The sequence below is a fragment of the Panthera onca genome, chromosome D2, assembly GCF_046562875.1.
Source record: "Panthera onca isolate mPanOnc1 chromosome D2, mPanOnc1 haplotype 2, whole genome shotgun sequence".
NCBI lineage: Eukaryota > Metazoa > Chordata > Mammalia > Carnivora > Felidae > Panthera > Panthera onca.
In genome coordinates this window covers 79,779,923-79,806,350 of record NC_138349.1, presented here as the reverse complement: position 1 = coordinate 79,806,350, position 26,428 = coordinate 79,779,923, and the positions used below count along the sequence as shown (strand labels likewise).

The 26,428-nt window shown below is 41.7% G+C and overlaps 1 protein-coding gene across 6 annotated transcripts in view; it reads left to right on the top strand.

Moving 5' to 3' along the window:
- Window positions 1-4,844: 4,844 nt before the first annotated feature.
- ZNF37A (zinc finger protein 37A) overlaps window positions 4,845-26,428 on the top strand; it is an 85,021-nt gene continuing 63,437 nt past the window's right edge. For 5 of the 6 annotated variants that reach the window (XM_081790562.1, XM_081790563.1, XM_081790564.1 and 2 more), the window contains exons 1-3: window positions 4,845-5,195; window positions 16,558-16,684; window positions 16,961-17,050. In XM_081790562.1, the coding sequence (XP_081646688.1) occupies window positions 5,103-5,195; window positions 16,558-16,684; window positions 16,961-17,050 (310 nt within the window). In that variant the 5' untranslated portion in view covers window positions 4,845-5,102. Of the gene's footprint in view, window positions 5,196-7,115; window positions 7,175-16,557; window positions 16,685-16,960; window positions 17,051-26,428 lie in introns of all 6 variants that reach the window. The other variant, XM_078434163.2, reaches the window with a different exon arrangement.

Sequence of the window (26,428 nt, the reverse complement as noted above, 5' to 3'; positions counted from 1 at the left end):
GCTTGCTCCTTGCAGCTGTGCTCTGCTGCCTCTGTTGAGAAAAGTTCTCATCCTCCTGCTCAGAGGGGAAAGCAGTCACCCTGTGCCACAGCAAAGGGGACCATTGGAATGCAGCGTAAGCCCAGGATCCTTAATCCGTATGAAGCAATGTAGCCGTTGCCATAGAGTGGGCTCTTGAGCCCGTAGATCCTCCCCGGGGGCTCTCTGGAGAAGGCAACTTGTACGTGTGATCAGAATAAATAGAAAACCCCCTGACGTATATTGAGTGACAACAAAAAGGAAAGAATTGGCAAGAAAGAATGAGGGGTGGGAGGAACTTAGGTACAGGAAAAGGAAACAAGGAAGTGACAGAAATGAAGGTGCACAGATTGCCCCAGCTGGGAGTCCAAACTATACGAAGATAACTTCTGCAACAGAAGATCAAAGGGCACTAACTGGCTTTTGTACCTTCGCTAGATCGTTTGTGAAATGACTTAAATATCTGCTGAAACGCACCGTTGACAAATTGTCATGACCTTACACAAGGCTTGAATTACAGCTGTATTTGGGCCTTCGGCTAAATTTGATCATGTCATTCCCTAAAATCTTAGAGGAGTTACTGACCACAAAATGGAGTGCGGGTGACTGTTTCCTCAGAACTTATATGTTGAACTGCAGTCCTCAGTGTGATGGTCTCTGGAGGTGGGGCCTTTGGGATGTGATGAGGTTATGGGGGTAGAGCTCTCATGAATGGGAGTAAAGCCCTCAAAAGTGTCGAGCGAACGCCTTTGGCTTTTGCACAAGTGACGACAGAGCAAAAGGACAGCTATCTGCGAACCAGGAGGCAGGCCCTCCCCACGTGCTGATACCGCTGGCCCCTTCATCTGTCTTGGACTTGAGGGCCTCCAGAACTGTGAGAATAAATTTGTGTTGTTTGTAAGCCACCCGGGCTGTGTTATTTTTTTTTTTTTTTTTGCCAGTATGAACAACCTGAGACATTCGGATGAGTAGGTATATTTTCTCCTAATCCACAGAACTATTGCCTGAGTTCTCCGTGGTCACAGCACCCATTGACTTAATTATAGCCCATTCCCATGGTGGGTTCCAGTCGAGTGAATATGAACTTTTGGCACGTAGAATTTGGGTTGTCAGAAGGGGACCCCCGTGTACTGTATGTCCCGGTTGAAAGCATGGTAACCACCTGTTCAGAGACGAAGTGCTTATCACTGCTGCTTCTCCATTTAGTACTCCAGTTTACTGCGTTCTTAAACCTGGAAATACTGTTGGCATGTCACAGTGGGTTACCGCATCCTCAATGCTGTGGCCAGTTGTCCGGGACCCAACACCACTGTTCCCGAAATAACTGCCTTCGTCTAAGCAGCAACCAGTCCGTATTTTGTTACTATGGGTTTTGCCAGTACATTCTTCCCAGTGCTGTTTTCAGCAACCTCAGCCACAGTTTGCCCTCGCCTCCAAAGGGTCCTGGTACACCTTCAGCAGGCTGCCAATGGGATATCCCAGCAACTCTTTGCCATTGCACATAGTCTTTGCAGGCAATACCTTAATTGCACCCAGATTTCTTCAGGAACCCAGGTATGATATATTGATGACCTCATCCTCCAAGGAGATCCTTCACCCATGTATTAGGCGTTCACATACAAAAGTTGTGATAATTCATTTTCCCATACATACTGCAAAGATCCACCTCAGGTAAATTCCCTGAAAATTACTTGTAAACCTTGGACTGTTGCATCCCTGCCACTGTGATGAAACTGCTACTGACTGTTCTTTGTCTTGTGTGTTCTTAGCACACAGAATGTTGATACAAATGTGTCTTTTCTTCTTGAGTTCTGCAAGGAACATATTCCCCACTTAAACAGTTTACTCAGTTTTATTGATGGCTTTATCTTCAATTGGCCCAACTTCTATAGGGCCCCCTCCAAAAACAGGCTCTAGAATCAATCCACATTGAAGTCAACAGGCACTCCTGTGAGTGCCCTTCTTCACTGCAGAAACTTTGCCAGTATCCCCCCATTCCTCTTGGAGTTTGTAGACCCCCCCCAGGGTGGCCATAGGTTGCCCAGTGGCTTCTAATGCAAGAAACTACCTTCTTCAGCCTTGCAGTAATCCCCATTGGAGCATCAGTTGTTGGTCATATACTTGGTGCCCCAGCACAAAGAGGCTCCCTGAGCCTGGGGACCCTCCATACCCAACTGCCTGTTGTAGCTTGAGTCATGGAAGCAGTACCTTGCAAGCATGGTTACTGATGCTTCTTGCTGCATGATGGAGCCAAACGTGGGGTCTCTGGCGTATCCCAGCTGCAAGGGGGCTGTGCTCTTTTGCTTCATTCAGCCCATCTGTGGTGCTGGAAAATGTCACCCGTCTCCCGGACCCTGTTACCGGGACAGCCCCTTGGAATGAACTGAATGAGCAGCAGTAGCAGTTCTTAGACTTCACAGATGCCATCATCATCCTGACATGTGATGGAGCTCGGGGGAATGTTGCTGGCTTTCATCCCTTGTCCAGGATGTCCCTGATGAAGGGAAGGACCCAAGAGTCTGCATAAGTGGTCCTCTTAAGACTGGAGCCTCTGGCCAACAAGTGGCCCCATCTGCAAATTTTACGTACTCTTGGGCCATTAACCCAAGAGGTGCCCCACCGTGGGGTAAGGAATTCTGGAAATGTCTTGCCTCACAGTACAGCCTGAATGTAAATCACGGTAACAGATGTTTCTCCAGGTCCTATGGCTATGATACAGGAGCCGACCAGGATATTTCCGTTCCCTTTCTAGTTCCAGACGTTACTGATAGTGACCAAGGCACTCCTGTCACTTCTCAGTATGCACAATCCTGGGCTCTTGAAAAAGGCGTTCGTAGAACGTTCGCTTCCCCTGTAAGCCGCCGGCGTTTTGTTTAATAGACCACCTCTCGCAGGTGGGATGCGAGTACACCTGTGCAAGTGTCGCTATTTAAAGTGCCTGCTCAGTGCTGAACTTAGACAAATGCTCACAATTCTTGCAGTAGTGCTCATACTTTTGCAGTTAATAAAACCTCAGGAAGTTTGAGATGTTTTTAACCTCCCAGCTCCCCTGCATCTTCCGTTGGGGAGATGAAAGAAGGCACTATTAAGTGGTCTCCTAAGTGTAAAGGTTTCAAAACATATTTGCAAATGTTTTGACCCTTATCTCATTGAGAGGGAAGTTCTGTGTGTCCCCGCCCCCCACCCTTTCTAAAGTATATTTATTTGTGAGAGAGAGGGTGGGGGAGCGACAAACGGTGGGGAGATAAAGAATCCCAACCAGTCTCTGCATCAGCAGTGCAGAGCCTGAAGTGGGGCTCAAACTCATAAATCATGAGATGATCTAAGCCAAAATCAGGAGTTAGACTTTCAACTGACTGAGCTACCCAGTCGCCCTTGTGTCCCTTCCTTTTGAATGTGGGCACATTTGTTACATGACCTGAGCCCAAGTTGGATGTTTAACCAACTGAGCCACTCTGGTGCCCCTGTTAAATTCATTTCTAAGAACTTTTTGTTTGTTTTTGTATTGTTCATTGCTAATGTGTACAAGTTCATTTGATATTAATATATTGATCTTGTATCCTGCAACAGTGTTGCAATCATTGATTAGTTCTGATGTTTGTTGTCATGTTCCTAAGTATATTCTACATGGAAGGTCATGTCATCTGCAGACAGAGTTTTACCACTTTATTTCCAATCTGGGTGACTTTTATTCCATTTTATTGCCTAATTTCCCTTTCTAGGACCTTCGGTTCGACATTAACCGTAAGTGGTAAGAGTGGTGTAAGGGCATATACAAATGAAAAATAAGAGGCTTAATATTCTGCTAAAAATGAAGAGATATCCCTCCTTGTAGATTATTTTCTTTGAAAGTTGTAAATTCTTTGCGCTTTTGAGAATGAACCATAAATCTTCTTAAATGTCTCTTGGCAGTTTTACAGCCTAGAATGTCTTTCCCAAGGACCTCAGAACCATCTGTTTGAAATGTAATAGGGAGCTGGCACTTCTGTCTCCCAGAGTCTGTGAGAGGGTAGAAGCCTAAACTTTGGTGGTTGGGGTCTTGATCCAAGTTGCAAAACTACCTCCTGTCATAAAGATAGGAGAAGCTTGTTTTTTTAACTTGCAAAACCAATAAACTAACACAGGTGGTCATCCAATTACCAGGCAAATTTAGGGCAAACAATGTGTGATAAATGATGTGAAGTCCTCCTACTTGAGAAGTAGTTATTGTTTATTTTTGCAACATTTATGTGATGGGATGTATCTGCTTGGCTATAAAAAAGGGTGAGATTTCTTTCTGTCCTTGGATTGCCTTTGAGATATATCCCGCCATTCAATGATAAGATTGTTTTCTTTGTCTGCTGCCTGAGTGGTTAAGTTTTCTAGGTTCGGAGAAGATTTATTTTAAATTAGATTTCCCTAACAATTTTGGCGATAAGGATGGTGATTCCTGACCACTCTAATGCTAAATCGGGTATGCTTTCTCATCAATGAATGTCTGAAAGGACGAACGAAATAAGAGAGGTATGATACTGTCGATGTTACAATATAAATAGAACACAGACTGTCTCTGGAAGAAATTCTGCAGGTGCATTTTGCAGTAGAAGAAACTGCTAGGAGAGCCAATTCAGGGAAATGGAATTAATGAAAGAGGTGTGCATTTAGATTCTTAGCATTCATTTCGGATAAGCAATGAGTCAAACTGTACTATCGGTGCCTCCTGCTTGTACCTTATTTGCTAAATCGGGCAGTTATACCCAAAGTCTCCTAAGCCTGAAGGCTGATTCCGAAGGAGGTGTCGCCTGGGTCTTAGGAAACTCAGCGCGCGCTTCCTGCTCCGGCGCAGGAGCTGCTCGGGGCCTTCTGCGCATGTGCGCTGCGCTCCTCCCGGTGGTTCACGTCGCCGCCGCGGCATCGCGAGAAGACGGTCCCGGATGCGCTCGCGACTGAGGGCCTGGGGGCAGGCGGGGTGGACGTGGTGGGTGAGACCCGGGTGGCTCTGGTGGTTGTTGGTGACCCGTGGGACGGAGGCCCCGCGCGGGTGGGGCCGGTGACAGAGGAAACGGCTCGGTGCCTGAGCGCGGGGTGAGTCCTGCTCCGTCTGTATGCATCGAATGAGAACCAGCGCGTCCCCGCGCTTGTTACCCAGCGAAGGTTCGTGTTGTCGTCTCCGAGGTGAAGGGTCGCCCGAGGCCTCGGTAAGACCGGCGGAAACTGGCCCGGGGGCGCTCGTGGGTGGTCGCTTCTCTCCTGGGGGGGGGGGGGACCTCGTTCTTCTTCACTCGGGTCCGTCTTCGTCCTTCCAGCCACCGGTGGTCAGTGTCCCGTTCCCATGGTAACCGCATAAAGCCCTGTGGGAGGTGACGGAAGCCCAGGTGGCGAACCAGTAGATGCGTTCTCTGCCTCATCCTCTGTCTCGCATCAAACCTGAGAGCGAGGCCGACGCAGTAGCTGCAGGAGCCCTGACCTCTCCTGGGGAGTAATTTTCAAGTGAACGTGGCCTTGCATTGGGGGAATTCATTGTTGTTTCTGGAGACCCCAAATGATGGCGTCCAGGTCCCGCCGGCACCCTGCAGCCTTGCCTGTGCCCTCGGTAGCAGCAGTTTGCGTTCCGTAGAAGGTCCAGCTTGCGATTCAGGGTTACAGGAAGGGCCAACAGCTTTCGATCTTGGGTAAGGATTCTAACTGGCTATGGTCAGTTTTCCTGGAACAGGGCAGCTCTTGTGAGGGAAGAAGGGGGCCCCCAAGAGCAGGAATCCCTCCTAGGACAGTCGGTCAGTTGGCCCCAGACCGCAGCAGAAATGCAGAGCGAATGTGGAAGGAGCAAAGACCCTTGCGAGTACCGCCGTCGTGTCGAGATCCTCGCAGACTGGGTGACGGTGTTCGTTCTGGGCCAGCTTTCAGGAGGGACGGAAGCTGTGGCTGGGAGAGGAGGGTGAAGCAAAAGGAACGGAGAATACTTAACTGCTCGCGAGGGACGTGTGGGGGCATCATGTGGAAGGAAGTGTTGCCAGCCGAGTGGAAGGAAACCACCTGTTTCATCCCTTCCTTCTTTGCTCCACCCCCAGATTCTGAGCCCTTCGCACAGGACAGCACAACTAGCCATGGGCTGAATGCTGCCTCTGTCCCGATCTGATAGAATCCGAGATGGTACTGCAGGAGAGGCCTTTAGGTCTCAGTGACCGCTCATAGTCACACATTTTGTGCTGGCAAAACCAAAAGCAGACATTGAGTCTCCTGATGGCCCTGGCAGGTGTTTTCTGCTTTGGCAACAGATAAGTCAGAACCAGTTTGTGGTGGTTGTTTTTAATCAAAAGATATGTTCAAGAACCTAAAACTGAGTTAAAGCAACCTTTTTTTTCCCCCCTTACGAAAAAGATCAGCCCTTAAAACTCGCTCCCTTTTTTCAGAACCTAGTGGGACTCTCTGGTGTGTAATGAATATTACGACTTGAGTATTTTTTGCTCAGCATCAGTTTTCATGAAATCCCTATGTTCCATTGCTTGGCTTGTCTTAATTTGCTTAATTAGTGTACTGTGTTGTTTACCTTTTTCTGGGTTAGAGTGTACGTTGTTAGTAACTCAGTAAAAAAATTTATTTATTTATTTTTTTTTTGAAAAAAAATTTTTTTGAGACAAAGCGTGCGGGCACAACATGGGAAGGGGCAGAGAGGAAGAGAGAGAGAATCCCAAGCAGGCTCTGCACTGTCAACGCAGAGCCTGAAGCGGGGCTCGAACTCACGGACTGTGAGATCCATGACCTGAGCCAAAAATCAAGAGCTGGATGCTTAACCGACTGAGCCACCCAGGTGCCCCAACAAAATTTAAGTCTTTTATCTTTAGTACGTCTCTACCCAACATGGGGCTCAAATCTACAACCCGAGATCAAGAGTCGCTGGCCCCACCTACTGAGCCTCCAGGCACCCCGAAAACAAATGTTTTTACATTTAAAACCGAGTGAGTCTCAGCCCTCCGGAATTGTTCCTGGGCTGCTCCCTCCCTTCCTCTCATCCTTTCTGTCCCTTCTCAAAGCATCTCCCCTTCAGAGCTGCTTTGCCAGCAGCTACGTGAAATTTTGTAGGCCGGTGGCATCTCTCACGATCCGTCTTTCCTTCTCAGCTGTGCCCTCCTGGCTGTCCCCACTCTTCCAGGGCCAGCAGAAGATGATCACATCCCAGGTGAGTTGTTCATTTACTCACAGTTTTGCCTAACAGTGATTATGTGAGGTTGATACAATTTGTGTGAGGTTTATTATAAAACGTCTATACCTTCACATGAAATAGTACAAATAAAAATGTTAACATCAGGGAAGATATAGAGCACAAGTCCACAAGTTACAGTACATGGGCCAGATACAGCCTGCTGCCTCTTTTTCTATGGCCCACAAATTAAACAGAAACAAATCAAGAGTGATTTTTTTTTTGTGATATGAAATTCAGATTTAAGTGTCTCTGAAGCTTTATTGGGACATAGCTGCACTCATTTACTTGTGGCTGTGATTGCTTTCATATTACAGGGGTAGAGTTGAGTGATTGTGACAGAGATGGTATAGCTCGGCAAAAGCCTGAAATACTCGCTAAGTGGCCGTTTACGGAAAAGGTTTGCTGTTTGCCGACCTCTGACACAGTAGGGCAAGGATGCCCTGTGGATAAATGCACACCTTGAGATCTTACTGAGTTTTGAAACTGGAACATGATAACCTTCATTTGGTGACATTGTGTCCCTTCCAGTGACAATCCTGCAGTTACTAAAAAAGTGGTAGGAATAAAGTGAATAATTCTCGTCCAATTCAGAGGAAAATTTGAGTTGCACGTGAATTGTGCCAGCATTAGGACTCATGGTTGTTCAAAGAAGGAGCGAATTTGGACAGACCATGATGATCTAGGATGGTCCGTAGGAGGAGGTAGGCTTTGTGACTGCCCTGGGGACTGGGCAGAATCTAAATTTTTGCAGAGTCTGGTGAGGGATTCCACTCTTTCAGTTGTGGTAAAATACACATGATGTGTAATTCACCCTTAAACCTTTTTAAAGTGTAGAATTGAGTTGCACTTAATACATTTACAGTGTTGTACAACCATAACTGCCATCTCCTGTCAGAATAGTTTCATCACACCGGAAAGAAACCTCATACTTTTAATAAGCAGTGCCGTGACTTAATGAACGATTCCTCCCCAGTCTCCCCAGCCCCTAGCAACCACTAATCTACTTTCTGTTCGTGGATTTGTCTGTTCTGGATATCTGATATAAATGGATAGTCTTTCATGTGTGACTTCTTTCACTTCCTTTAATGTTTTCTTTTTTTTTTTTTTTTTTAATTTTTTTTTTTTCAACGTTTTTTATTTATTTTTGGGACAGAGAGAGACAGAGCATGAACGGGGGAGGGGCAGAGAGAGAGGGAGACACAGAATCGGAAACAGGCTCCAGGCTCCGAGCCATCAGCCCAGAGCCTGATGCGGGGCTCGAACTCACGGACCGCGAGATCGTGACCTGGCTGAAGTCGGACGCTTAACTGACTGCGCCACCCAGGCGCCCCATTCCTTTAATGTTTTCAAGACCCACCCATGTTGTAGCATGTTATCATTACTTCATCTGCTTTTGTGACTGAGTGATATTCCCTTGTGTGTGTACACCACCTTTTGTGTGTCCATCAATTGATGGGCATTTGGAGTGATTCCATGTTTGGCTATTGAGAATAGTGCTGCTGTGAGCCTTCACGTACAAGCTTTTGTTGAAGACCTATTTCACTTTCCTGGGAGTAACATTGATGGCGCATTCTATGTTTAACGTATTGTGAAGCCGCCAAACTGTTCTGCAGCAAGGTCCCTTGCAAGTCCATGTGAATTTTAGATTAGCCTTTCTATTTCTACAAAACAAACAAAGAAACAAAACAAAACACGCACACACACACACACACACAAAACAACACACAAAACAAAAACCCTAAAGCTGTTGAGAATTTGATAAGGATTGCATTGAATCTGTATATCACTTTGGGGATGTTTTATAATCCGTGAATGTGAGGTGTTTTTCCATTTGCCTAGGTCTTCTTTAATTTCTTTCAGCAATATTTTGTAGTTTTCAGTGTGCAAATCTTACAACCGCTTGCTTAAATTTATTCTTAAGTATTTTATTCTTTTAGATGCTGTTGTAAGTGGAATTGTTTTCTTTTTTTTTTTTTTTAATTTTTTTTTTAACGTTTATTTATTTTGAGAGAGACAGAGACAGAATGCGAGTGGGTTAGGGGCAGAGAGAGAGGGAGACACAGAATCCGAAGCAGGCTCCAGGCTCCGAGCCATCAGCACAGAGCCCGATGCGGGGCTCGAACCCATGAGCTGTGAGATCATGACCTGAGCCGAAGTCGGACGCTCAACCGACTGAGCCACCCAGGCGCCCCAGTGGAATTGTTTTCTTAATGCAACTCTGATTAATTTCTCTTTCAACTTAGTTGAAAGCAGATAACTGAAAACACTTGATTGTAAAAGGAGATATTATCCATTCTCACTCACCAGTCAGTCGTTCCATCCTCTGATATCCTGGAGGTTTTGCGTCATGGGGGTAATGCACCTTAGTGAGATTTTACATGTTCTTTGTGAATGTATTTTTTAGTAAAGAACATGTGACTAGACATTTTTAGCCCAGTATGAAATGCTATGTCTTTTATATTGGGAATTTAATGTTTCCTTTTTGTTGTAGTTAGTGATACGTGGTTTTAACTCCTTCATCTTTCATTGCCATTTTATTGTCCACACCTTCTTCTTACATATTAAAAAAACTCCAATATATTGAGGTGAAATTCATATCACAAAATTATTATTTTTTTTGAGAGAGAGAGAGAGAGAGAGAGAGAGAAAGAGCAGGAGCATGCATGCCAGGAGGGGTAAGGAAGGAGGGAGGGAGAGAATCTTAAGCAGACTCCACACCTAGTGTAGAGCCTGATGATGTGGGGCTCGATCTCACAACCATGGTATGATCATGACGTGAGCTGAAATCAAGTAGGAGGCTCAACTGACTGAGCCACCCAGGTGCCCCCAAAACAAAATGATTTTAAAGCAACCAAGTCAAATCAGTACATTTACTACACAGTGTTATGAAACCACTACCTTTATTGAGTTTCAAAATATTCCCATCATTCTAAATAAAGCCCTTTACTCATTAATAAGTTTCTCCCTGTTCTTCTATTCACCCAACCCCTGGCAACCGACAACTTGTGTTGTGTCTCTATGGGTTGATCTGTTGTGAATATATTACAAGTGGAGTCATTCAGCATATGGCCATTTGTGTCTGGCTTCTTTCACTTAGCATGTTTCCAGGGTGTGTCCCTGTTTAGTACATGTCAGTACATTATTACTTTTTTCTTTTTTAATTGTGGCAAAATACAAATAACATAAAATTTACCATCTTAAACACTTTTAAGTGTACACTTAAGTGGTATTAAATGCATTCATGTTGTTGTGTGTCTGTCACTACCATCCATCCCCATACTCTTTTCATCTTGTAAAACTGAAATTCTATACCTATTAAACAATAACTCCCCGGTCTCCCCTACCTCTAGGTGCTGGAAACCACTGTTACAACTTCCTGTTTCTATAATTTTGACTACTCTGAGTACCTCGTATTAGTGAAATCCTGTAGTCTTTGTCCTTTTGTGACTGGCTTATTTCGCTTAGCATTACGTCCTCAAGATTCATCCATGTTGTAGCGTATTGCAGGGTTTTTTCCATTTTTAAGGCTGAGTAGCATCCCATTGTACGTATATGCACATTATGCTTGTCCATTCACCTGTCCGTGGACACTTGAGTTGCTTCCATGTTTCCACTATTGTGAATAATGATGCTGCCGTGAACACGAGTGTGCAGACATGTGGTTGAGACCTACTCTTGGATATATACCTCGAAGGAAAATTGCTGGGCCGTAAGGTAATTCTAGTTTCAATTTTGAGGAAGCTCCATCCTGTTTCTACAATGGTTGTACCGCTTTACACTGTCAGCAGCAGAGCGTGGGAGTTCCATTTCCTCTGCATCCTTGCCAACAGTTGCTTTTTCTTTTTTTGGTAGTAGCAATCTTAATGGGTGTGAGGTGGGATCTTACTGTACCTTTGACTTGTATTTCCTTAATGATTCATGATTAGTATATTTTCTTGTGTTTATTGGCCATTTGTATATCCTCATTGGAGAAATATCTGTTCAAGTCCACTGCCCATGTTTGAATTAGACTGTTTGGTTTTTTTTTGTTGTTGCTGAATTTTAGGAGTTCTCTTTATATTCTGGATATTAATCTCTTATCAGATATATGAATTATAAATATTTTCTCCTGTCAATTAACTTTTAACTCTGTGGATAGTATCTTTTGATGTGGACATTACAATTTTCATGACAAGTGTGTCAGTTTCTTCTTTGTTACCCATGCCTTTGATGTCATATCCAGGAAGTCATTGCCAAATCCGGTGTTGTGTATCTTTTGTACTATGTTTTCTTCTAAGTTTTATTGTTTTAGAACTTAAATTTAGGTACTTGATGTGAGTTGATTTTTGTCTATGGTGTTAGGTTAAGGGTCCAACTTTATTCTTTTACATGTGGCTATCCAGTTTTTCTAGTGCCATTTGATGAAAAGATGTCATTTTCGCATTGAGTGGTCTTGACAGCCTTGTCAAAAATCATTTGACAATATGTGTGAGTGTTTATTTCTGGACTCTTTTTTCTATTCCATTGGTCTTATTTGTCCCTTTTTATGCTGGTACCATCCTGTTTTGATTGCTGTGGCTTTGTACTAAGTTTTGAAATCAGGAAGTGTAAGTCTTCCAGTTTTGTTGTTTTTCAAGATTGTTGTGGATAGTCTGGTTTCTTTGAATTTTAGGATGGGTTTTTTTAATTTCTGCAAAAAACGTCATTGGGATTTTGCTAAGGATTTCATTGAATCTGTACATCACTTTGAGTAGTATTGACATTTTAACAAGAAGTTGTCTAATCCATGAACATGGGATGTGTTTCCATTTATTAATGCCTTCTTTAATGCCTTCAGCACTATTTTGTGGTTTTTATTGTACAGATCTTTTACATCTTTGGTCACAGTAATTCCTAAGATTTTGTTTGATGCTTTGGTAAGTGGAATTGGTTTTGTAATTTCCGTTTCAGGTCATTCATTGTACCTATATAGAAATAGAAATGCAACTGAATTTTGTGTGTTGCTGTATCTTGCTACTTTGCTGAATTCATTTAGTTGATGCAGCCGCTTTTTTTGTGGAGTCTTTAGGTTTTTCTACATGTAATATTATTTCATTTGCACAAATGCTTTTACTTTTTCCTTTCTAAATTAGATGCTTTTTATTTCTTTTTCTTGTCTAATGCTCTGACTAGAACATCCAGTACTGTGTTGAAGACAAGTGGCGAAAGCAAGCATCCTGACCCTGCTCCTGATCTGAGAGGAATAGCTTTCTGCCTTTTCACCACTGAGAATAATTTTTCGTGTGTGTGTGTGTGTGTGTGTGTGTGTTTTACATTTATGGCTTTTGTTAAGTGGGGGTAGTTCCTTTCTATTCCTATTTTGTTGACTGCTGATACCATGAAAGATGGTGGAATTTTGTCAGATGCCTTTTCTGCATCACTTGAGATTGTCTTGTGGTTTTTTTTTTCCTTCATTGTATTGATGTGGTGTATTATATTAATCAATTTTTGTATGTTGAACCATCCTTGCATTCCAGGAATGGATCTACTTGGTCATGGTGTATAATCCTTTTTGAAAACTTAAAGTAAATTAAATTTTATTAGTTTTTTTAGACAGTGAGTGTGGACGTGAGCAGGGATGGGGCAGAGGAAAAGAGAAAGACAGACTCTTAGGCTCCGTGCCCAGTGTGGAGTGTGACAAAGGGCTCGATTTCATGTCCCTGTGATCATGACCTGAGCCAAAATCAAGAGTGGGTTGCTCAACTGACTGAGGCACCCAAGTGCCCCTATTTTATTTTATTTTTTAAAGGAAACATAACATACAATTTTAATATTAGCATAAGGTATACAACATACTGATGCAACAGTTGTATACATTAGTGCTTACCACAATAAGTGTAGTCACCAGCTGTTGCCATATGTTATTACAGTATTACTGACTTTATTTGCTGTTACATACTTTTCATCTCCAGGATTTATTTAATAATTGGTAGGTTGTAACTCTTAATTCTCTTTCTCTGTTTCACCCATCTACCAACACCTTCCCTTAGCAACTACCAGTTGTTCTCAGTATTTATGGGTCTCTTTTTTGTTTCTTTGTTCATTTGTTTTGTTTTTTAGATTCCACATGGAAGTGAAATCATGTGGTATTTTTCTGTCTGACTTATTTCACTTAGCGTAATACCTTTTAGGTCCATCCATTTTGTCACAGATGCCAAGATCTCATTCTTTTTAATGCCTATGTAATATTCCATTGTGTGTGTGTGTGTGTGTGTGTGTGTGTGTGTATACATATATGTATACATATATATACACATACATGTATATACACACACACACACATATATATATACACACATATATATATGTGTGTGTATGTATATATATATATATACACACACACACACACACACATATATATATATATATACACACATACGTATATATATATATATATATATATATATATATATATATATATATCCACACTAAATCTTCTCTATTCCTTCATCTATCAGTGATTCTTCCTTCATTCTTCCTTCCTTCTCTATTCCTTCATCTTTCAGGGTTCTTCCATATCTTGGGTATTGTAAATAATACTGCATTAAACATAGGAGTGTATGTGTCTTTTCAAATTAAGTGTTTTTTTTTTTTTTTCTTTTGGATAAATGCACGGTAGTGGAACTACTGGGTCATATGGTATTTCTATTTTTCTGTTTTTGAGGAGCGTCCATACTGTTTTCCACAGTGATTGCACCAGTTCCATTCCCACCAAAAATTCACATTTTTCTCCACATCCTTGCCAACATTTGTTATTTCTTTTTTATACTAGCCATTCTGACAGGTATGAGGTGATATCATTGTGGTTTTGATTTGCATTTCTGATGATGAGTGATGTTGAGCATCTTTTCCTGTGTCTGAGAGAGTGAGGGTTGGAGAGAGCAGGAGTAGGGGAGGGGCAGATAGAGAGGGAGACACAGAATGGGAGGCAGGCTCTAGGCTCCGAGCTGTCACCACAAAGCTCAGTGTGGGGCTCGAACCCACGAACCGTGAGATTGTGACCTGAGCCAAAGTCGGATGCTTAACTGACTGAGCCACCCAGGCGCTCCTGTATGTCTGCTTTAATCAGGTGTATAAGTTCTTCATATGTTTTGGATATTAACCTCTTTATTGGATATATCATTTGCAGATATTTCCTCCCATTCACTGGGTTGCCTTTTTGTTTTGTTGATGGTTTTCTTTATGCAAACACTTTTTATTTTGGTGTAGTTGCAACAGTTTATTTTTGCTGTTACTTCCCTTGCCTCATGAGACATATCTAGAAAAGTGTTTCTATGGCCAATGTCAAAGAAGTTACTGGGTGTAGTTTTCTTCTAGGAGTTTTATGATTTCAGGGCTGACATTTAGGTCTTTAATCCCTTTTGAGTTTCTTTTTTGTGTATAGTGTAAGAAAGTGGTCCAGTTTAATTCTTTTGCATGGAGCTGTCCAGTTTTCCCGGCACCATTTGTTGAAGAGACTGTCTATTTCACAAAGTTTATTCTTGCTTCCCTTGGCATAGATTAATTGACCATACAGGTTTTGGTTTACTTCTGAGGTCTCGATTCTGTTCCATTGATTTTTGTGTCTGTTTTGGTGCCAGTACCATATGTTTTGATTACTATAGCTTTGTGATATGTAATAATCCTTTTACTATGCTGCTGAATTCTGTTTGGAAATATTTTGTTGAGGACTTTTTACATCCATGTTCATAAAAGATATTGTAGTTTCCTTGTTCTCTTGAAGACAGTTTTTTAAACTAGAAAAGGATTCACCCATTTTCCCCACCCCACCCCCCACCAAGTTGTTCTCTGTATGAGCTTGTTTTTTGTTTTTGTTTTTTTACGATTCCACATGTAAGAGAGATCACATGGTACTTACTTGTCTTTCTCTTCCTGACTTATTTCACTTAGCATCATGCCATAAAGTCCATCCATGTTGTTGCAAATGGCAAGGTTTCACTCTTTTTCATGGCTGAATCATATTCCGTTGTATATACATACCACAATTTCTATATGCATTCATCCGTAAGTGGACAGGTTGTGTCCATATCTTGGATATTGTAAATAATGCTGCTGCAAACATGGGGTGTATGTGTCTTTTTGAGTTAATGTTTTTATTTTTTGGGGGGGGTGGGTAAATACTGGAAGTGGAATGCCTGGATCATATGGTAGTTCCACTTTTAATTGTCTGGACAGCCTCCATACTGTTTTCCACAGCACCAGTTTACATTCCGACGCACAGTGCCCAGTGTTCCCTTTTGTCTGCATCCTTGTTAACACTTGTTCCTCCTTGTGTTCTTGATAGCCATTCTAACAGGTAGGAGGTAATATCATTGTGGTTTTGATTTGCCTCTCCCTAATGATGAATGATGTTGAGCATCTTTTTTATGGGCCTGTGTGTCTTCTCTGAACTATGTGTATTCATGTTTTTTTGGCAAGTGAGTTATGTGAGTTCTTTATATATTTTGACTATTAGTCCCTTATGAGATACAGGAGTCAGGAATATTTTCTGTGTTCAGTAGGTTTCCTTTCTATTTTTGTTGATGATTTTCTTTGGGGTGCAAAGAAACATTTTAGTTATGATGTACTCCTATTTATTTCTTCTTGTGTTGTTTTTTTGCTTTTGGTGTCAAACCTAAAACCATTGCCAAGACCTGTGTCAAGGAGCTTATTATTAGCACCTCTGTTGTTGTTTTTTTTTTTAGGAGTTTTATATGGTTACATGTTTTCCTGTTTTCTTATATGCCTTGTGATTTTTTGATTAAACATTGGGCATTTGAATTTAATAATGTGGTGGCTTGGAAATCAGATTCTCCACAGTCTGCAATGTTTGCTGTATTTTCTTACTGTTTTTGTTTCTTCTTACTTATTTATTGTTTGATGGTGGTAGGCTCTCTTTGTGCCAAGGATCAGCCTGATGTATAAATGTAATGTCTTCTTAGGTGTGGATTCTTTAATTCCTGTGGCAGGTATGTCTTTGCGGGTTTCCTTATGAGAATATCTTCTTTGAGATCAGAAAGAGTATTTTATTCCACTTGGAATTGTCAGAACCAGGGCAGTTCCAAGTACATGTGTGCACTCAGATCGTTTGCATTAAAGAATAAATTGATTCGTCAGTGGTATTTCTACTCTAATCTCTTTTTCACTCGCAAAGTCTAACACAAAACAAGGTGTATATATATATATATATATATATATATATATATATATATATATAGTAGAGGTTAGTAACATTATCTGGTCAGTTTTCAACGGCAAAACATGTAAGAATTTGTCTTTGAACATCTTTTTTTTTTTTTTTTTTTTTTTTTCATATTTCCTGATTCTGACTACTTTAGACTGAGCACAATGTGCTTTTGCAGGGATTATTGTCATTCGGGGATGTGACTGTGGGCTTCACTGAGGAGGAGTGGCAGCGCCTGGACCCTGCTCAGAGGACCCTGTACAGGGACGTGATGCTGGAGAACTACAGCCACCTTGTCGCAGTGGGTAGGTAGTGCTTGTTTCTCAGGCAGGCCTCCAGTTTTTTATTTACAGAAACCTGTAGAGTTTTTGTAGACTACAGTAATATTTAGCTTTGGAATTTGGAGGCCAAGGATGGTTTATCCCTTTTGGTTGTCACAAGGAATTTGTTTCCCTCTGTCCCGTAACAGGGATTAAATTAAATTTTTTTTATTGTGTAGTCTTTGAGTTATACTGTCGTCCACCTTGAGAAGTCCTGAAACTCATCCAATTTGTCCCACGTGATACGATTCTTATTCACAGGGTTATCCATTCCTAAACCAGAAGTGATCCTCAAGTTGGAGCAAGGAGAGGAGCCATGGATATTAGAGTCCCCAGGCCAGAGTGACCCAGGTGAGTCCGTCAGTGTGAGTCAGTTGGAGTTTAGGAGGAAATTAGATGATAAAGCATTAGTTGAGAGCTTAAGGTCATTGAAATGGTCTTTGAAGTGGTCTTCAGGAATCACTGCTTAGAGTCTCTGATGAGCCTTTGGAAGTGGCATGTTGACTTGACTGAAATGTTCAGTGTCCCTGAATCACCCAGAATCTCCCAGTGTCACTTCTGTGTACGAAAGGAATAATTATATTGAATTAAGTGCACACATCTTAATATATACTCTCTATATATGCTATATATGTGTATGTGGACCATATGTATGTTCTGTGTGTGTATATATATAGTATCTGGCTTCTTTGGTTCAGTATTATGTCTTTGAGAAACATTCATGTTGTGTGTATGATTAGTTTATTGCTGTATATTGCTGTGTAGCATTCCATTGTGACTATCCCAGAGTTTATCTCTTTATTTTTATAGTACATATTAAGGTTACATATTCGTTTTGAAACCTATTTGGTTTGAGTTTTAAAGTATTTAAGCGTCGATATAAATAGTCTTGTGTGTGTCTTTTGGAGGAAAAATTGTTTTTAAATCTTTGAAATCATATCTTATATATCTATATTTATATCTATCTATTTATATATTAAAAGTTCATTCATTTATTTTGAGAGAGAGAGCATTCATGTGAGCAGGGGAGGGGCAGAGAGAGAGGGAGAGAGAGAATCCCCAGCAGGCTGCATGCTGTCAGCACAGAGCCCAACACGAGGCTCGATTTCACATGTCATGGTCTCACATGACCTGAACTGAACACAAGAGTTGAATGCTCACTGGACTCAGCCACCCAGGCGCCCCTAAACTCTTAACGTCTGTTAGATGTGTGACCAGAAACAGGCTTGCTGGGTACAGAGTAGCTACATATTTAGCTTTATCAGTATTTTTTAAACAGTTTTCCAAAGTGGTTGTACTACGTCATATTGCTACTAGCAATGTGTGAGAGTTTTAATTGCAGTTCATCATTCACTTGGTATTGTCAGCCTAATTAATTTGCTATTCTAGTTATTGTGTTGTGCTATCTTGTTCGGTTTTATCCCATTTCTCTGCTGATTCATGATGTTGTGCATCCTTTCATGTTTGTTGGCTTTTTGGATTTCCTTTAGCAAAGTAACTGTTGACGTCTTTTGTCGATATTATTTTATTGGGTTATTGGTCTTACTGAATTCTAGAATTTTTAAAGTATATTTTGAATATAAATTTTTGGCAGATGTATGTAGTTATTGAAATCTTTTCTGAGTTATGACTTGTCTTAGTCTCTTGATGACTTCTGAATACGGTTACAAAGACTGTCCTTTCCCCTGCTGAATTGTGGTTTTATCTTTGTCATTTATTGAGTGACCATATATTTGTGGTTTTCTTTCTGGACTTCTGATTTGTTCTACTGGCTGATTTATCCTTCTTCACGACAATACCACTGCTTTTTATTTTTATAACTGAATTATAAGTTATGACGTCTGGCAGTGTTAGCCTTCTGGGTTGGCTATTTTCTTTTTTTTAATTAAAAAAAATTTTTTTTTTAATTTATTTATTGTTGAGAGAGCACGAGCAAGGTGGGGCAGAGAGAGAGAGGGAGAGAGAGAGACTGTCTCTCTAGACAGAATCTGAAGCAGGCTCCAGGCTCTGAGCTGTCAGCATAAAGCCCGATCAGGGCCCAAACCCACGAATGGTGAGATCATGACCTCAGCAGAAGTCGGATGCTTAACCGAGAGAGCCACTCAAGCACTCCTGTGTTGGCTATTTTCTTCAGGGTTCCTTGGCTATAACATGAATACAGAAAGTTGCCAAGAACATCTTTTTGGCTTTAGTTTTATTTATTTATGTATTTATTTATTTTTATTTATTTTGAGTTATATAGAGACAGCACAAATAGGGGAGGGGCAGAGAGAGAGGAGATCTTATTCCAAGCAGATTCTGCACTGCCAGTGCAGAGCCCGACCTGGGGCTTGAACTCACAGAACTGTGAGATCATGACCTGAGCTGACACCCAAGAGTCAGACACTTAACTGACTCAGCCACCCAGACGCACCCATTGTTTTTTAGTTTTCTATTAGATTTATGTATTTACTTTTTAAGAACATCTTTTTTTTTAATGCTTTTTTTTGTTTGTTTGTTTGTTTGAGAGAGAGAGTGCCCGTGCTAGTGGGGGAGGGACAGAGAGACAAAGAGACACAGAATCTGAAGCAGGCTCCAGGCTCTGAGCTGTCAGCACAGAGCCTGACACAGTTCGAACTCAGAAACTGTGGGATCATGACTTGAGCTGAAGTCGGACATTTAACCAACTGAGCCACCCAGGTGCCCCAAGAACATGTTTAGTCTACAAAATATATTAAAATAATTTTTGTGATGCCAGATATTATGGATAATGCATTGCTACTATGAGCTTTTGCATTTTCATATACATGTTAAAAGCACCTTGTCAATTTGTACAAGTACACACACACTCCCTACACCTACCTTTTTAGGGCTTCTATTGGGATTGCATTGCTCATTTTGGAGAAAATTGACATGTTCATAATACTGAGTTTTCCAATCCATGACCATGGTATGACTCTATTTAACTCTTCTTTAATTTCTTTCTGGTTTTTTAGTTTTCAGTTTAGTAGTTTTTCCCATCCTTCATTAAATGTATTCTTTGTTTTTTTAAGTTTTATTTGTTTAAGTAGTCTTTACACCAAGTGTGGGGCTTGAAATTACAACCCCAAGATCAAGAGTCACATGCTCCTCTGACTGAGCCAGTCAGGTGCCCTTTAGTAAATATATTCTTAAATATATTTATGTTTTCTTATGCTATTTTCATTTTTAACCTTATGCTATTCATACTATTTTATTCTCCAGTTGTTTAATGCTAACATATAGAAAAACATTTGATACTTGCACCCTGGCTTTGTATCCTGCAACTTTGCTAAATTTACTGATTTTGGTAGTTTTATAGATTTTTAAAAATTTCATAGGTAAACAATTGTGTTCTCTAGGAATAAAGACAAGTTTACTTCTCCTTCCTAATGTTCATACATTTTTTTTTCTTAGCCTGTTGTACTGGTTGAGAATGCCAGTGATGTGATGTATAGAAGTGACGAAGGTGAACATTTTTGTCTTGTTCTTGACTTCAGGGAGAAACTGTTGGGTGTATTATTATTAATTTTGACTTTAGCTGAAGGATTTCTATAGATGTCTTTTATCATTTTGAAGAAGTTCTATTCCTAATTTGCTAGGAGATTTTTTTTTTTTTTAGATCATGACTGAGTATTGAATTTTGTCAAATGCTTTTTCTGCATGTATTGAGATAGTCATACTTATTTCATATTTATTATGTTAATATGGTGAGTGATCTTGATTGATTTTCAAATGTTAAACCAACCTGATATGTTTGAAATACGTTCTTCTTCATCATAATGTATTTTGCTGTTATAATCACTGAGTTTGGCTTTTCACTATTTTGTATAGGGTTTCTCTGTGTGCGTGTGTTCACGAGAGCTGTTATCCTGTAATTGTCCTCATCGTAATCTTTTCAGGTTTTGGGTTGAAGACTGTACTACCTTCAAAAGATGAGTTGGGCGGTGTTTCATACTTTTCTATGTATGATATTATGTGAGATTATGTTATTTTTTTTTAATGTTTGAAAGGTTTCACCTATGAAGCCATTGGGTCTGAAGTTATCTCTTGGTGGAGATTATAAATTTCAGACTGTTAAATTTTTAGTATTTGTCTTTGTTAATTTTACCGTAAATACAATATACGAGTATTGGTACGAGTATCTGGATCAGAGCAGATGAATTATTATTTATGTAAAGCCAAGTAACAATTTTGTGGTTCTGGTGTACCTCGATTTCTTACTCTCCGAGCAATAAGAAAAACCAGGGGTCTTGCACATACATGCAGAATTGGTATTTTGGGTGCAGAACACCGATAAAATGAATCTGGGTGCTTGCATAGAGGAGAGAGGTAGTTGTCCCCCTACCCTTTTTAAAGCAGAGAGCAGAACCTTTGCTCCCTTAGAAAGGAGCCCAAGTTCACACTCTAATCCTTTGGACTATGAGTAAATTTCTTCAGGGAAAAAGACGGTTATTATCTCCAGCTATGTGTGTGTGTATGTATGTATGTATGTACTTTTTAAGTTCATTTATTTATTTTGAGAGGCAGGGGAGGTGCAGAGAGGGAGGATCCCAAGCAGTCTCCACGCTGTCAGCACAGAGCCCCACATGGGACTCCAACTCATGAACCATGAGATCATGACCTGAGCCAAAGCTGCGAGTTGGACGTTTAACTGACTGAGCCACCCAGGCGCCCCTGTCTCCAGCTGTATACCCAGGATGGCATCAGGGTCCCAGGTCCAGCATGCCCACTGAACTGTAAATCTCTCTAGAGTGTGTCCCTATCTCATTAGTCATTAATTACTTTCCAAGCCTCATTCTTGCACCTTAAGCTCCAAGTTTTATCGAGATTTGCTCAAAAAGTCCTAACTGTTCAGTAACATAAAATTTATTTTCCCTACAGTCCCACAGTACCATTCGTCTTATTTCTGACTTCTGGGCAGTTTTTCTGTGTACGTGCCATTCTTCATTTTGTTTTAGTCTTGAAACAGGTTTGTATGCTGAAAGCTAGATGCTCTTCACGTTTTTCCATTCACCTTTTACCTGGCCCAAGGTGGTAAACCAGCTGCGGCAGCATTTATTGATATTTTGTACAGACTGTGCCTTGGTCTGTGTGGAAGAAGTCTGTGGCACGCTCTGTGGTCCATACAGCCGTGGCCAGCCAGTTAAAACTGACTTGAATGCCTTCCAGGCTGAGGCAGGGTCATGAAGCATTTCAGCTCAAGGCAGGAAAAGATTCTGTCCCTCTTTCTAACAGAACACCTGCACTGTAGGTGACACTGCTCACAGAGTGCATGTCTGGGGTCTGTTCAGCACCAGGTGTTTGCTCACATACTTGAGTGTTTCTGATAACCACCCCTTGGTGCAGATCACACTTCAGTTTCAAGTTAATGCCACACACACACACACACACACACACACACACACACACAATCTCAGAGGGTATACTGGAAAATAAAAATTTTGCAGTTGTTAGCACCACCTGCCCCCCCTGCCTCCATCGTGGCTTCTCACTGTCTGGTAAGCTTTAGACCCCCACCCCAGTACCAGTCTAAATATTTGGTTTTGTCTTCTTTTCAGGCAGTCAGTTCCAAACAGTCCTGCTTGTCCATGACGCCATTTCGTCCATCCCCTTCCCTGTGGTATGCATGATACCCACAGGTGCTCCGAGCTGCTGTCTTGTGACACCAAGCAGGGATGGGAGAAACAGCTGCCAACTTCACTGCCAGGGATTCGCTGCAGTTTGTAGTTGGGTTGAAGAGCACGGGCGGCATTTAGCGGGAGCAGCAGAGGCATTGGTCCTCTGGGAGGAGAACTCCCGAGAGCAGGTCTGACAGCCCTGTCCCCATGCTGCTATAAAGGTTCGCTTTCCAGGTGCCAGAGAGTTTGCTTTCCTTCCGTCATTACAAAGTCTGCGTGTCTTAATGGAAACTGCAGCTTCACAGTCTTTCCAGCCATCCTCCACTCTTAGCCAGACCTTGCATCTGGAAGGGCCAGGTACAAGGGAGACCACAGCTCTGTAACAGAAGCGTTTTCATACAACTTAGAATTAGTTCTGATGCTTGAAACTGTTTTTTGGCTGTGTTCTGGCCTGGAGTCGCTGTCAGGGAAAAGAGATCCATCATGCCCACCTGAACGGTCAGGGTGAGATGTTGAATTTGCAAAAGAGGTCCGTGTACTACCTGCCCCCATATTCACCCTTTTTCCCCTAATCGTATCCAGGAAATAGCCTGGAGACCATCCCTTTTGAGGACAGCTCCATTTAATAGACTGCTTTGCTAAGGTGTGTGTGCCAAGAAAGAGGTAAGGGAAATAGACTCATTCTTGCTCATTATTGTAAAGTCACAGTAGTGAGATATCCTCTAAAGGAGTTTAAAATTGAGATCGATTCCCTGTCCCAGAATGGGTGCTCCCTACCCCCCCACCTTGCACCTTCCACAGGAACATGAGCTAAGAACACAGTCAGCTCCTGTAGTCTGGGCGGTGCAGGCCCCGGCACCAGAAGTAGCCCTCTCCACGATTCTGCCAGGATTCACCGTGTTTCCACAGCCCACAGTGCCTCAGGGTGGCTTTCAACATTGTCATGGTCAGAGTCCTGCCACTGCACAGAGGGACCACACCTGCTTTCACACCTGCCTGGCAGAGCTGAAGGACACAGCGGAGCAGCAGCCAGGAGAGAGCTCTGTGACTCCATCAAGGCCTTTCTTGCTGGGTTTTATTTTAAAAAGTCTTTTTTGGGGGTGCCTGGGTGTCTCAGTTGAATGTCCCAACTTAGGCTCAGGTCATGATCTCATGGTTCAAGAGTTTGAGCCCCGCTGCGGGCTCTGTGCTGACAGCTCAAAGCCTGGAGCCTGCTTCGGATTCTCTGTCTCCCTCTCTCTGTGCCCCTCCCCCACTTGCAAGTGCGTTCTCTCTCTCTCTCTCAAAAATAAATAAACATTAAAAAAATGAATAAAATAGAAAGGCTTTTTCACCTTGCCAGTGGTAGATTCCAAGTTGATCCACTCAAAAATGGGTTCAACAGGCTAGAGACCCATTATCACTCTCCAGTAAATCAGGCATCACAGTTTAACAAGAGCTCATTAGCAAGTTCAAAATGATTTTTCCAAAAGGCAGCTAGCTCCCAAAGTGTGACAGGCCCTCCCTAGTTCTGTTCTTCTGCACACGGCCCTCCCTTAGGCAGATCATCAGTCTTGCAGACTTGTTCTGTCTCCAGTACTGTAAGATTCTACACATGGACACTAAATCCTCACCCACAGACACTTCTTCCCTTGATAGGGACGACTGTCTCTGGGACTTACACCAAATTGTTTTCTGCCACATCTTTGGACGTAGTAGCCACAAGACAATACAGAGCTGTTTTTAAAAATTCCCCCTTTTTTTGCTTAGTGCAAAATTCGCACCTACTCCTAGAAGCTAAATTCAGCGTTGGGTGTTGGCTGGGGCAGAGCTGGGGCTGCAGGGCTGCCATGGAAATCTTTTTAGGAACCCTCCCCCCCACCGCCGCCTTTTAAAAGTTCTTTGATCCATGGTTCATGGGTTGCTTAGAAGGGAGTTGCTTCTAAAATCATTCTTTTGTAGTTATCCTTCAGGTCTTGAGTTCTGATTTAATACAGAGAAGACTCTTTGTGTGATTTCAGTGGCTTGAAAGTTGTTGATGTCTGTTTGTACTTGAAAAGGATATATGTTCTACAATTGTTTCGTGTAGTGTTTTATAATGGTCTTCTGGTCTTCAGGTCTTGTGTATCCTGATTGTCTTTTGTCAGCCACTCTGTCAGTTACTAAGAAAGGTGTTTTAAAATCTCCAAGTATGATATTTCTTGAAGCTGTATTATTAGGCAGACAGAAATTTATGATTGTTATATCTCACCTTTTAATGGACTCTTGAACCACTATGTGGTGCCTGTCTCCGTATACGCAGTGATGCTCTTCCTTCGAGTCCATTTCTGGTATTAACATCGCCACACCAGCTTTCTGTTCTTTAGAGTTTGTAGGATATACTCTGTTTCATCCTTTACTGCCAGCCTTACCACACTCTAGTTGTTGTTAAATCTAGTCTGACATTTTAAATTTCTTATTTAGACTGTTCAGTCCATTTATGTTTACTGGTATAACTGGGCTTAAGCCTGCAGTCCTATTTCGTGTCTTTATGTACCATTTCTTCTTTCTTCTGTTATTTCTCCTTTCACAACTCCTTTTGGGTTTTTTAATTATTACTTTCTTTTGCCTCTATTAGCTTTTTATAGTTATATAGTCTTTTATATAGACTAGTTATATAGTCTTTTAAAAAATTATTAGCCTTTTAGGGGTTACACTGTATGTAACAATATGCATTCTGTTAGGGCAGAACTGGAGAGACGAGTGGATGCCAGCTGTGTGGTGATGTTCAGTCGTGGGAGCTGTATGAGAGCTTCTTGCTCATGAGTGCATATAAACCAGAGGTGTGGGCTTGTGGCTAAATCCTGGGGCACCACGAGGTTTAGAAGTGATGACGATGAGGACTGAGCAGTGGGGACGGTGGGGGAGTCTGAGGATGGAGTAAATTTGAGAGAAGGTGATACTCTGGAGGCCAGAGAAGAATTTCAAGGAGAAGTAAAGGACCTCAGGTTTGAAGACAGAAACATAAAGTTGGCATTTTAACCTTGACTTCTTAGAAACAGGAAGAGCTAAGACCTGCCAGTCAAACCCCACTTTGAAAGAACAAGCAGAAAGCTTAACTGTCAACAACAGAACCAGTGAAGGGTTGCCAAGAGCAGGGAAAAACGGGGTGGAGGTGTGTGCCCAGCTGCCACGTCCGAAGGTGTGACCTCGGATCGTCGAACGTCATCTTACAGAACAGGAGGAAGGACTTTTAGGATGCTGGTAGATCTCTGTAGTTTCTTTGTGAGAAGCAGAGGGCTGGAGTGGACTCCACACTGGGGGCTGGATGAGGACTCACACACACAAGCTCTGTTGGAAAGATGCAGGCCATCTGTGAAGTGGTAGAAAGTGCAGAAGACTTTGATACTTGAAACAAACCAAAGACTTCTCTCGGTTGGTTGGAGACCGTAGTAAAGATTGAGGAGAGCACGCAGTGCCCTTGTTAAGAAACATAACACGAGATGGATTCAAAGTTATTATGAGAAACAGGAGAAGACAGGACAAGCAAGTGGCAGGTGAAAAACAATTCACTTGAAAATGTTATCATGTAATGTCTGAATATTGTCACTAGTGTTTAATATAAATTAACAATGAAACATGGTTTCTGGTGTACGAGAACATAAGAGAGGCAGGTCGTTCATTCTGAAGGAGATAGTAAGACCACAGGAAGGTGTGTTATGAACTGTGTTATACCATAGGAAATAATTCTATGTTATATCATAGGAAATAATTGAAAAAAAGAATAAAATCACTGCAGTAATCAAAATTAAATTGATTAAAAAATTAAATTAAATTAAATTAAATTAAATTAAATTTAAATTAAATTTAAAAAAAAACAGAGGTAGAAAAGATATTGCAGGGGTGCCTGGCTGGCTCACTCGGTGGAACAGAAGATGCTTGATCGCAGGGTTGTAAGTTAAGCCCCATGTTGGGTGTAGACATTACATAAAAATCGAGGAAAAACAAAAAGATATTGCTGAAAATAAGTAGGAGACATGGAGGTTGTAAATGAGAAACCTAAACAGAAAACAAGGTGTGGAAAGAATGCCTGACATTGAGTAATGGCTTCTTGTGTTCATCACGTGATTTATATTGCCAAGAGAAGCTCATC